Below are 13,544 nucleotides of genomic sequence, written 5' to 3'. Positions count from 1 at the left end.
TCTGTATGTGTCAGACTCTTTCCTCTTCTCTTTCGCGTATCTCTTTTGTTTCTTTTATCTTTTTTCCTTGTTTTTTTTCTTTCTTTCACTGTTTATCTTTCTTTCTTCTCTCTATCTTCTTTTTTCTTTCTTTCTTACTTTCTTTCTTTCTTTCTTTCTTTCTTTCTTTCGTCTCTCTGTATATAAATGTCTGACTCTTTCCCCTTCTCTTCTATTTTCTTTAATCTCTTTTTCCTTGTTTTTCCCCTTCTTTTTCACAGTTTGCCTTCCCCTTAAGTTTGACAATAGTAGAGGACATTTCAGGTGGTTGAAATGAGGGTGTGGGGGGGTTGCATGTCCGTCTTCTTTTTTATTGAATTTTGTGCCCATCAGACCATCTACAAAGGATTCAGGCTGCATTAACAACAAAATAACAAACATCACAGAGAATCATAGAAAAGAAACATAGTTACATCCATCCCTGTCTTCCTTATTAAACCAAAACCATGATAAAGCAGGTACCATAAATACATATTATGTGTTTCCTTCCTTAAGAAAAGGAAGAATGTGTTCCATGAAGTGTTAGGAAGGAGAGATCTTTTTTCCTTGTTGTTTCAATTTTCCATAATTTCATTTTATGATCATTTGTAGCAGTTAAAACATTTGTAAATGAATGTTTGCTTATTTCAACTTACATATTTTTCTTATTTTAATGAACTGCAATATATGGTTTGTTTGTTTTTATTTTATAACTGTATGAATGCGTATTCTAATTTACATACTTCTATATATATATATATATATATAATCTGTATATAAATATTACTATTATTATCTAATTTTCTATTTTAATTACTTTGTTTCTTGCCATGTACTAATAAACAAGTGAAATACAGTGAAAGGAAAGGCTGAGTATTGTTGTTGGGTTTTGTTTTGTTTTTTTCTACCTTGCAGTGTTCTCTCAATTTGATTTAATTTACTCCATCCTGGTTACGTCCCAAATCACCATCACATCCTGTTTCAGTGTCCCAATTGGATGTACCTTATGAAAGCTGTCATCACCTCTGGCTGGTAAAATCTGATTTCCTAATGTTTGATTTGATTTACACATCTGACCCTGCAGCATATCTTCCTATATGGTGTGTTGTTTTATTTATAAATAATTTTTATTCGCTCGAAGATTGTAAGTAAGAAGACACCAGCCTAAATGATTCACAAGGAGAAAATGTAACATGGTCTTCAAATAAACAGCGTTTTTTGTTAACAGTTTTCTAAGCTTAGTTTTTGCTAATCATGGTTTATGAATGCGCTGCCAGAGTTTTCGTTTATGATCTCAATCTTTTATTTTACAATCAGCAAGTTTACATTCATCATTGTGGCACAAAACTCTCGTGTACGTGGGGCTTAACATTAGCGAAAACTGTTAACATTAGTTAGAAAACTGTTAACAAAGAATGCTGTTTATTTAAAGACAATGTTACATTGTTGCCACTGAGTTCACTGTTTTCAATTTCAGAGTGTTTTTCTTCTTTCTCATTGTACATTTTTATTAATTTCTTGAAAAGTTATGTTCAGTACTTTTTGCACAAATTTAATTAATTCCATAGGTTTAATGCGTTATTTTTTAAAACTCTGAAATGGTGAATATTTAATTTGTTAAAATTTAAGTAAAGTACTATGGTTTAATTATATTAAAAAACAAGTAACATTACAGTGAACCATGTACTTAAGTACTGTAAAAAAGAGTATATGTAGTTGTATTGATTACTTTTCAGCCCGGATCAGGATGAGCACAGGACAGTCTTTATGATTACAGCAGCAGTTCTTAAATACAAATCTACAGTATCCAAGTGAAATTATACATGGAAGCAAGGGCGAGACATAAGCGTAAACTGGTTTTCGGGGTGCAAATCTTTATGGTATCTATGTGGGACCATCCAGAACAGCACAATGTGAGCTCCAGATAAAGGAATGAAACAGGAGAAGGGCATCAGGATGAATCAGCCATTCTCATAATAACCTCATAATTGGTGACATCTGACATTTTAAACTCTAAAATTTAAATTCCTACTCAGAAATTCTGGATGGTGTCCGCTACCTATAGTTCAACAAATAACTTCATATCAACAGTTTAAAATGAGATTGTAGTAATATTATCCATCCAGGTGAACTTATCCACTGAGTCCTGTGAACTGATGTAAAGGAAAAACATGCATCTCACATTTTTTAAAATGTGCAATTCTTGCAAGCTGCAGTGATTTCTAATTAAGCGTTTAAATAGTAAGGTTCTTGCAATGAAAACATTGTCTTCCTCTCTCTCTAAAGTGTGATGGGGGAGAGGCAGGGAGACAGGGAAGAGTTGATAGTTGCGTTTAAGGATTAGAGTTCATGTTAATCATTGATCAGAGGTCCTCCTTCCTGGCATCAGCGAGCTTTTGAGTGTGTGTATATGTGAGTAACACAGGGAAAGAGAGAGAGAGAGACAGTCATAGGGTAGTAGGCAGGTAAAGAACTCAGATGTCCTCTTCCCGTCTACGATACAGCTCATTTTTCTTCTTGTCCAGGATGAGTCCTGGTTCTGGTTCTGACCCGGTATCATTTGCTTCTGTGTTTTTTTAAAGATGACCCGTGTCTTCTTTCTGTCCTTCCTCCTCATGACAACAGGAGTCTGGGACACAGCACAGTGTTCATCAGGTGACGGAAAGAACTTATGGTACGAGTCACTGAACCAAAGCGAGTTCTTGTCTGGAACATTCCCTAAGGGATTCCTCTGGGGTGTTGGAACTGCAGCATTTCCAACTGAAGGATCATGGGACCAGGATGGGAAAGGACTATCTATCTGGGACCACTTTACTCACCACACTGTTGGAACAGGGAACAACATGAGCACCGTGACAGCGGACACAGCCAGCGGCAGTTACGCGCTCTGGGAAAAGGACATTGAGTCACTTCAGTACCTTGGAGTCAAATTTTACTCTTTCTCGATATCATGGCCACGTATTTTCCCAGACGGCAATGCCACAGGACAACCAAATCTTGCTGCGGTGGATCATTATCGGCGCCTGATTGGCCGGTTAAAAGCACTTGATTTGGAGCCTGTAGTGACTCTGTTTCACTGGGACTTGCCCCAAACCCTACAGGAGGAATTGGGAGGCTGGAGGAACGTGAAATTGGTGCAGATTTTCACTGACTATGCTACATTTTGTTTTAAAACATTTGGCCAAGATGTGCGATACTGGATCACTATACACAACCCACTCCTGATCGCATTTCTGGGCTACGGGACGGGGATTCATGCGCCAGGGGTGTCCGGCGACCCTGCTGAACCTTTCATCGTCGCACACAACCTCATCAGGGTGAGCACAAGGTCGAGAGGTCAAAGGGGAATCGGGGGGAGGGGGGGTTAATTTTTTTCTCAGTTAGATGTTTTGGAGAGAATAATAGCCATTTATAGGCGTAGCTTTGATGATAGAACTGAACAGAGAATAGAACTTTACTTCAGTATAGATCAAGTCGCCATGTGTGTCTTGAAATATTTTATAGTCAAAGGACAAGTAGTCATACCTGTAATTATGCTGATAGAAATAAATATTTTGAGCTAGAACTCTGCTTTAATAAACAAAACTAAGGATGAATTTTCTTATCAGACTGTCTATGTCTGAGCATTGAAGAGGAATCCACTGCAGACTGCAGAAAAATTAATAATTAATCACACTGTTACAATGTCATACCACTTTTTACACTACAGCACTTTTGTATTGTTGAACATGGTCACTCAGAAGGTGTTGGTTTATTTTCCTTTAACTGCAGCTCTGACGAGAGTTCCAGCTGTAAATCCACTTATAAAGGGACTGGTATGGTGGATGCTCCATGTAACCAGATTGTTTATTAAAGTGCTCACTGGTATCATTGATATGGTAAGGTTTCTGTGGAAACTGGAAGAATAACTTTTCCGACATGAGAAAGTCTTCAGGACAGAGGAGTTTGTGTGCATTCTGTTTTCTTGTTCCATTTTTATTTGCCATATTAATTTCATTTTTCATGCAAAAAATGGCGGAAACCTCTTTCCTGTATGTGTGTTTCTCTGCCCTGTGATGCATAGTTCAAAAAGATGTAGTTTCGGTTTCTTGTGTCTGGGAAGAAGCAAGCCTTCATCATCCCTGGCTTCTTAGCTGTTGTATGTTAGGCAAATGCTGGATGGTTGGTGGGAATTGATAGGTGACCAAATTAGGGTGAAAATGGAAGGAAAAAAGTTAACGCATCATTCTTTAATGAATAAAAAAAATTGCTCATTTTGGCAAATTGCAGGAGTATAAGAGGACACTTAGAACACTTCAAGACATTATGGTATAGGAAAATAATCAGCTTGAGGGCATTACACTATCCCGTTGCTAATTACTTTCCAACAGTAGCATACCCTGTTGTGTTACATACTTTACAAATATAGTCAATCAACCAAGACATGTTGGGGTCTGAAAATTGTTTCTTTAGTTTCACACGGAAGCTTTTTTAGGCTAGTCTTGCTAACAAGTAGGCTAAGATTATAGCTGCTAGTTTGGATTTTAGAAGTGAATCAAGTGATAATATAATTTAAATTTCATTTTAGATTTTTTTTTTTTTTGATGCAAATTTGATCAGACAAGTGTTTTGACCTGGATGAAAAATAAGTGTATACATTTTTATTCCATAGGCTCACGCTACAGCCTGGCACGTTTACAACAAGCACTTCCGTCCCCATCAGCATGGCCAAATCTCCATCACACTCGGCTCATATTGGGTGGAGCCTTTCAAAGCCCAGGCTACACCAGCAAATGTGGAGATGTGTCAGAAGTCTGTAGAGGCTGTGATAGGCTGGTTTGCGGAACCTATTCATGGAGATGGGGACTATCCATCATCCCTTCGTTCCTCCCACTTGGGTCTGGTCCCAAATTTTACACCAGAGGAAAAGCTTTCGGTGCGTGGCACCGCTGATTTTTTCTCGCTGGCGTTTGGGCCTGATTCAGTACGCGCAGGAAGAGTTTGGGCCCGTTTCGGCCAGACAGGGGCACTGAACCTAAGAAAAATTCTTGGCTGGATCCAGAAGGAGTATGAGGACCCTCCAGTGCTGGTGGCAGAGAGCAGTTGGTTCTCTGACGCCTCTGTGGGAGTGGAAGACACGGTGGCCATTTACCTCATGAAGAGATTTATTAACCAGGTGCTTCAAGGTTAGAGGAGATGGTGAATATCATGAGTCACAGTGAAAATAATAATAGCAACAATTTGTATAATGAATTTTTTGCACCAAATGAAATTACTCAGGCACAATAATAGACACAAAGCAGGACATTAAAAGCATGCAAAGCAATGTATATATTTTAATCTTTAGATTAACCTAGTTTTATTATGCAGTTTGCTAGAATTCTAATGGTTATCAAGTTTACCACTACATGTGGTAAATTAGCACTTTCAATATAATTGAAAACCCTTGTGTTTTTCCTCAAAAAACCCCAACAACATTATAATCACATTTGCTCGTGTTAAGCCACTTACAGAGTGAATTACAAATTTTCAACTTCAAACAGTGACATACATTTAATGATTTATTTAAGTGTTATACATTTAGGATACTCTGTATGTTTGTGCTTTAGCGGTGGTCATGGACCAGGTGAAGGTCTTTGGCTACACAGCCTGGTCTCTGGTGGATGGGTTTGAGTGGAATAGCGGCTACAGCATAAGAAGAGGACTATTCTACATCGATTTCAACCACCCTGAGCGCAACAGAGTCCCGAAATCAACAGCGCAGTACTACAGACAGATCGTCAAGGACAACGGCTTTCTTAATGATGAGACAGAGCGAGACATTGATGGCCATTTTCCCTGCAATTTCCAGTTTGGAGTAGCAGACTTTATCTTGCAGGTCAGGGAAAATGGAAAATAGGACACTATTTTCTTTTTGCTACCACATTTTGTACATTAATTATATTGTGGCCATTTCATAGGGTTTTTACGGTAGGCCTGAACTCGGACATAATCGAGTTCAGGCTTAGCTAGCTAGGGGCTAGGTAGCAAGACAAATTAGATGGCTAGCTAGCAAGACAAATTAGATGGCTAGCTAGCAAGACAAACTTTATTTACTCACCCTCAAGTTGTTCCAAACCCGTATGCTGTTATATTTTCAGTGAAACACAAAAGGAGAATTTTGAAGAATGTTTACACTGCTATACTCTAAAAGCAGTCCATACTATACAAAGCTCTCGAATGCCCACTTGAAGTATAGTTTTTATGGTGCATTTATAGTGCATCTTAAACGCTCATGATCACTATCTTCTGCCATTTTATGGAATAGAGCTATTTTATGGAATAGAGTGCAAAATAGTGGTGGAGTTATCTGAAGATGATAACTCTCCCACTTTTAGTTTTATGAATTATTTTCTTAGATAAGTGAATTTACCGAAAGGCTACCAGTAAAGGCAGGTAACCACATTCATTACATTCATTCACAATATGCACACATTCATTCTTAAACATCTGCCTAATATGCAGAAAACAGTTCCATTAATGTTTCTTGTCTTGTCACATTGACAATAACACATTACATTATATGAATCACGTAAATGTTTGCATCCCTGAATATTATTGTCAGTCGTTTAACATTTCTGTCGTAAAAGAGTTGTCAAATATTAAACTTTAACTACTTAGAATACATCTTATCTCACACTCTTTCACCATTAAAACTGGATCATCACAGGGCATCTGTGAACTTAAAGCCCGCCTTCTTTGATTTGATTGGCCATCTCAAACATTTTGACATTGATGAGTATTGCTAAACCAAATGGATGACCTAATGGGTGGCAGAGATCCAAATGGGTGGTAGAGCTCCAAATGGGTGGTAGAGCTCCAAATAGGGGTAAAGATACAAACTGGAGGTACAGTTCCAATCAGGTGATACAGCTCCTACTGAGTGGAACAGCCCCTAAAGGGTGGTACGCATTCAATCTGGTGGTACAGATCACAGTGGTTGGTACAGCTCCAAATGTGTACAGCTCTAAAATCAGTGGTACAGCTGCTAATGGGTAGTAAAGCTTCTAATTGGCAATCAAGTTTCAAATAGGCAGGACTAGCTCCAAATTTGCTGTCATGTCAACATGTGATAGCAGATCTTGGTAGCAGATGGATTAAGGCAACACTAAGAGAACTGAACTAGACTCCATATATCCTAAATACTCTGTAGATACTTGACCTCCAGAAAATACAGGAACTCATATTGTTGGCTCAAGAGCGGAGGCCTGTGTTAGCACCTTTCCCACATTCGGTGATGCTTTTTTATCTCTAATTTCGCAGGTCCATCTACAGCCATTTTCACCTCAGTTCACTGATCCTGTGCTGTATCGCTGGAACTTCAGCGGCGATGGATCCCTCCATCCTGTCTCAGGAGTAACTCTTCGCACCCGTGGCTCCCAGTGCACCGACTTCCTCGCTATTCAACATCACATCCGCCTCCTAGAAGTCACAGGGTCATCGCATTACAGATTTGCCCTGGATTGGCCACGGCTTTTCCCCAATGGTGACATCCTGTCTGCGGATGCAGTAACAGTGCAATATTACCACTGCATGCTAACTGAGCTCCAGAAAAAGGGTATCGGTGTAGCTGTTACACTCTACCACCCCAGCCTCAGGTCACACACACTGGGCTTACCAAGGTTGCTGCATGCCCAAGGTGGATGGATGAATACAAATACAAGTGATGCCTTTGTTGAATATGCCACATATTGCTTTCAAAGATTTGGGCCACTTGTGGATGTCTGGATCACTGTTAATGAACCAAATCGTCTGACAGAAGTGTATAATGTGAGTGCAGAAGAAAGAGATTGGGTAGTGCGTAACTTGTTGATGGCACATGCTCGTGCATGGAATATCTACCACACACATTTCCGTCAACACCAGGGGGCGACGATAAGTTTTGCACTCCATGCTGATTGGGTGGAACCGGCCAATCCCTTTGTAGACTCTCACGCCAGTGCTGTCCAACACTTCCTGTTCTTTGAACTTGGACGTTTCCTTGATCCTATTCTACAGGACATAGACTATACTGATACAAATAGTTGCCATGACTGCTTCCGTATGCCACACTTTTCTGATGAGGAGAGGTCTGAGCTTAAAGGGGCCCTGGATTTTATTGCACTCAATCACTTCACAACTCGTCTGGTTTACCCAAAATTGAGACAAGACCTCGAACATAGCTCATCTGTCCGTGATTATTGCTGCTCATTCATGACAGATCCAACATGGGTGTCCTCTAATAAGGGCCAAGCTCTTGTGCCCTGGGGGCTCCGTAGAGTCCTGATGTGGATGAAGAATCGCTATGGTAACAGTCATCCTGTCATTATCACAGCCACGGGAATTGATGACCAGGCATCCCATAATGACCAACTGAGGCAGCGATACATAAAGAGCTACATGCAGGAAGCACTGAAGGGTAAGACAGAGATGCATGTTTAATATAACACCAAGTTTGATGCAACTTTTTTTTCTTTTCCCAAACTGTATTTGTAGCAAATTCCCTGGAATGACCATGCTTCCTCTGATAAAAACACCAGATTTTTCTGAACAACAGCTTGAAGAAGAGCACTAACCACCTTTTTCTTGATACATGACCTAAACACACACTCATAATGAACTTGGATTGCTCTGATTGAAAGGAAACACAGGAAATCTGTCCCTCCCACCAAAAAAGCATAGCTAATTAAGCTACATAGCTAATGTAGCAAGATTTGAAATGACAATCTCTTGATAATGTAAATGTAAAAGTTTAACCCCAAACATTAGCAAGCTAACGTCATTCTTTGATGAAGCAATCTATGGTCAAATTATTAATAGGTTCCACTTTATGGCAGAACATTTGTATATATTTGATTCTTGTGTCAGTGACGGTGCAGTCTGTTGCAATATCGCTGTTTGTAATCACGTGTTGCTCAAGTGTGTTGTGAGAAAAACTCTTGTTTTTCCACTATTGGCCAGAACCTCTCCCTCATACAATCAAAGGTCAAAGGTTACAGAACACAGCTTTGCTGAAGCATTTCCTCACACTAATGCTTATCAGCTGACCTCGCTCTTACAACCAGAGTTTATAGATGACCTTTGAGATCATTACCATGTTGTGCAGTTGCGAGTGTGTTTGTGTGTGAGAGGGAATGTTTTAGAAAGGGCATGTTTTCAAAAATGCAAAATAAAAAATTATTTTAAGAAAAAAGAGTGAAGAATTTACTTTAGTTAATGAAGTTAGGGATGGGGACAGGGTTAGGATTAGGCATTGCATTATTTACCTACATTAATACAGTCAAGTCAATGAAAGGTCCTCACAAAGATGATACAACCAATGTGTGTGTGTGTGTGTGTGTGTGTGTGTGTGTGTGTGTGTGTGTGATACAATGCCATGATGTGTATTGAACTTTCAATCTGATGTTCTTATGTTTACCAATGTGTCTACGCTATGGAATTTTTATTGCGACATATTGGAGCATATGCAGCACAAGTGCACTACACACTCTTCTTCAAAACAAACTCTCCTGATATAGACTTTAAGAAAACCTCATATGAAATCATTCCATACAACAAATTATTCATTCATCTTCAGTAAGTCCTGGTCACGGTTGTGGTGGATCCAGAGACTAGGGAGCACTGGGTGTGAGGCAGGAATACATCCTGGATGGGACGCTACCTACATTCGATTACATCACCTACGACTTCTCTTCTTTCAATCACCAGGTTCTGTTGTGTGCTCCTCTCTCGACATGCACCCACTTCTATAAATTGCTATAAGTTTACTTTCCTCAGTGGGTTTAATGTTTATATCATGTGACAAGTTGGTGATTTGATTTAAAGGGAAACTCCACCCAGAAACACTGTAAATGTGTTTATACTGAAATGTTAGTGCTGCATTTTCCTAATTCCCGTGAGAATTCAGCAGTTCTGACATCAGGGCAACATTGCTAGTGCAGTTACAACGGAGTTCAAATGGAGAAAACATTTGGTGCACACAGAAGACGTAATAGAAGTAACCAGAGTTGCCAGGTTTCAGTAAAAATTTCTTGCCAGACTACATCTCAGACTTGAAATTATCACAAAAAAATTGGGTGATGATTGAGATTGTCTTAATCTTTGCAATATACCTTACAAAAGAACTAGATCTGGACATCATAGGCACACTGTCTGCACTTACAATTTGCCTTTGCAGACTTACTTACTTACAATTATTTGCTATAGAGCAACAACTTGGCAGCTGCAGAGTATTTTTAAACTAGCTCAATTTGGCGTAAAAGATGCTATCCTGGCAACCCTATCATTAACAGTCCTTTCTGCTGCTCCTCCACCGAGCATGGAGCAGCGTGATTCCTGCCCCCAGTGTGCTGCTCTTAGTGCTTGTAGCAGCTCCCATTTTTGACCCCTAAATGGGCAGTGAGTACACTGCTCCATGATAGTGAAACATCTAGAAGGGTGAACAAATTAATGGAACATGGGATTATACTGTATCTGTCAAATAGCAAAATTTTTCAAAAATTGTTGGTCACGCAAAAGAGTTCATTAGCATAAACTTTAAAATGTATGACGTTGTTAATGAGTATTTTATGAAGTTGAACATTTGTTAAAAGGTTGATGGATGAGCCACCACTGAATGTTGGACAAGTAACATGAACAACTAATGGGTAAATATGGATAATTAATTCTCTCTCTCTGTCTCTCTCTCTCTCTCTCTCTCTCTCTCTCTCTCTCTCTCTCTCTCTCTCTCTCTCTCTCTCTCTGTAGCTCGTGAGCTTGATGGAGTAGATGTGCGTGGTTTTTATGTCTGGAAGCTGCAAGACCATCATGCTCCAGATTTCGGATTCTTCCTCTCCTCACATCATCGCTCCCGACCTAAAGCCTCTGTCTCCACTTACCGCCAGCTCATTTCTCAGCGTGGCTTTCCTGCCATTTCAGACCCTGTGGCCTCGCCTTGCGCGCCAAGCGTGAGCCAAGCGGAGTGTTGGATCTGTGAGAACAAACCACTGCTTTTCTTTGGCGTATGTGTCACAATCAGTGTGTCTATGCTGGCCGGCATCATGGTTATTGGTGTGATAAGGAGGAGCAGGAGGAAGAGGAGGATGAAGAAGAGGAAGAGGAAGGTGAACCAAGCCATGAGACGGGTGGTTTACAGACACTGAAGACCTTTCTCTATTGGTCACTACTTAGCAAGAAGAAGTGCACACCTTCTTCCCTGTCACTCACAGATGGAGTTTAGCAACAACAAAAAAAATTCAACTGCCATCATTTAGCTTAAATGTAACTAATCAGTCAATTTTGATGTGTGAAATTTGCTTCTGGAGCCAGTAATAATACAATGTCATCTAGAAGAAGATGTGTTCCATTTGGAGTCTGGTTTCTCTCAAAATTTCTTTGTTCCTCATGTTGTCTCAGGGAGTTTACCCTTGCCACTGTCACCTCTAGCTTGCGCATTAGACATCCTGATTTATGTAAAGCCGCTTTGTGATAGTGTCTATTGTTTTGTGATAATGTCTGTTTAATTGAGTTGAACTGTACAAAATTGAAGAGAGGAAAATTTCCTGCATTCATAGTCACCAGAATGACTTAAAAACAGATTTACTAATGAATGTGTAATGGGTTAATGCTGAATTAAAAAAAAAAAATCTCTGTTTATTAGTTGTATCTCAGATGTTCTGTCTTAGTGACTTGTAACTTGAATGCACAACGTTCTGTCGGGCCTCTTTGGTCGACAGCTTCAGTTAATGTCAAAGATAAATAATGCTCCTGACATTTCCACAATCTGCATTTACTTATGTTATATTATTTGTTTGTTGCTGTCCTCATAAGTGATAAGAGCATGGCTGGCAAAACCTCACAAGATTTTTAGATGTATGTAAAAACAAAAAAATGTTTTTTAATCCATCAACACATTTGATTTGTTAATAGTACTGAGGCCTTGAACTGTATATACTGTATAAATATATATGTTGTGATTATTGTATGATAAAATAACTGTTTTTTGTTTTTGTTTTGTTTTTTATTAAAAAAAAATGTGAGTGTCCGTGCATTTGAGGATTGTGATCTTGGGTTTGCCATCAGGTGAATTTTTAGTAGAACATATTAACTAAAACAAACTCATTCATGTGTGATTACAGTCTAACTCAGGAAGCTTACAAAAAATTGCACATCTCAGTGGGTTTTACATATTCTTAAGCACTGAAATTATGCAATTGCCAAAATGGATCAAATGAAAGATACTTTAACTTGATTGTAGTTGAGAAAATAGATTTAAAGTTGGAGATGCTCTTGGAAGGGTTGTTTATTTCCCAAGAGTAGTGGAGTATGAAACAGTATCATGTGAAAGATGTATATTTTAAAGTGTGTTAAATAGAACAAACAGACTGTATGAATATTTTAATGCTTTAATATAATAGACATACTATTTTCTACTGCAATATGTTACAATAATAATGAACACACTGTTGCAATGTAATAACACAAACAGAATTATACAATGACCAAGCTATCATATCAAATATAAATATTACTGAATAGAAACCTAGAAAATATACACTCTCAGCAGCATCTCAACCAGTGACCTGAGTTAACTTCACCGAGGAGGCTTTTCTTAAAACTTCTCAAATAGGAAACATCTTCAATGCATTTCATAAGTTCTAAATAAAATTAACCTTTGGGGGGTTGGGGGGGGGGGGGGTATCAATAAATAATGTCCAATTTCTGTGCTATATAGAAGTACTCTTATAGGACTGGTGGTAACTTGACCACACTTTGAGAAATGTTTTATACCTTATACACTGTATATGCATTCTTATGGCACCCCCTGGTGGCCCTAAGTGACTGCTTATTATATTACACTATCTGGCCAATCGTTTTTGGGCATCTGAACATCTCATTCCAGATTTGGTCTCCACACGTCTGGGAAGGTTTTCCACTAGGTTTTGGAGCGTGGCTGTGGGGATTTGTGCTCATTCAGCCACAAGATCATTAGTGAGGCGAGGCACATAGTTGGCGTTCCAATTCATCCCAGAAGTGTTCAGTGGGTTGAGGTCAGAGCTCTATGCAGGCCACTCGAATTCTTCCACTCATGGAGCTTGCTTTTCGGAAGTGTTTGGACCCTTTGTTCTAGTGAACGGAAATCGTAACGCTACAGCCTAAAAAGGCATTCTATACAATTTGTGCTTCTAAATTAGTGGCAACATTTTCGGAAAGACCCACATATGTAACTGAAATATGTGTCTCTTTTGCATCCAGCAGTAAACCCTGGTTACCCCTAAATGTGACGGAGAGCATCTCATTTAAAGATTTCGTTCTGTCACCAATGAAAGATGCTACACCTATTGTATCTCTATATTTATAATCTAATCTTAGTTGCTTATGGAAAAACAACATTGCTGAATCACATAATTGGAGAAAAGAATAACTGATTAAATCCAGCAAGTTTTGTGTCTTTTATTAGGCCATTTAAACATTTTAAAACTTTGTCTATCGTCATCTGTATGGAGTTTGTAAGCGCTCTTCTCTGTTTTGATGATGATTTGGACAGCCGG

The 13,544-nt window shown here is 39.0% G+C and overlaps 1 protein-coding gene across 1 annotated transcript; it reads left to right on the top strand.

Annotated features, from left to right (window-relative positions):
• Positions 1-2,438: 2,438 nt before the first annotated feature.
• klb (klotho beta) lies at positions 2,439-12,043 on the top strand. The gene is made up of 5 exons (XM_017484658.3): positions 2,439-3,335; positions 4,670-5,183; positions 5,607-5,875; positions 7,300-8,434; positions 10,762-12,043. Exons 1-5 carry the CDS (start codon positions 2,601-2,603, stop codon positions 11,154-11,156), a joined length of 3,048 nt encoding a protein of 1,015 aa, XP_017340147.1. The 5' UTR covers positions 2,439-2,600; the 3' UTR covers positions 11,157-12,043.
• The last annotated feature ends 1,501 nt before the right edge of the window (positions 12,044-13,544 follow it).

The sequence above is a fragment of the Ictalurus punctatus genome, chromosome 2 (genome assembly GCF_001660625.3).
Source record: "Ictalurus punctatus breed USDA103 chromosome 2, Coco_2.0, whole genome shotgun sequence".
Lineage (NCBI taxonomy): Eukaryota > Metazoa > Chordata > Actinopteri > Siluriformes > Ictaluridae > Ictalurus > Ictalurus punctatus.
Note: the sequence above shows the minus strand (reverse complement) of the source record. Positions and strands in the feature narration are given on the sequence as shown.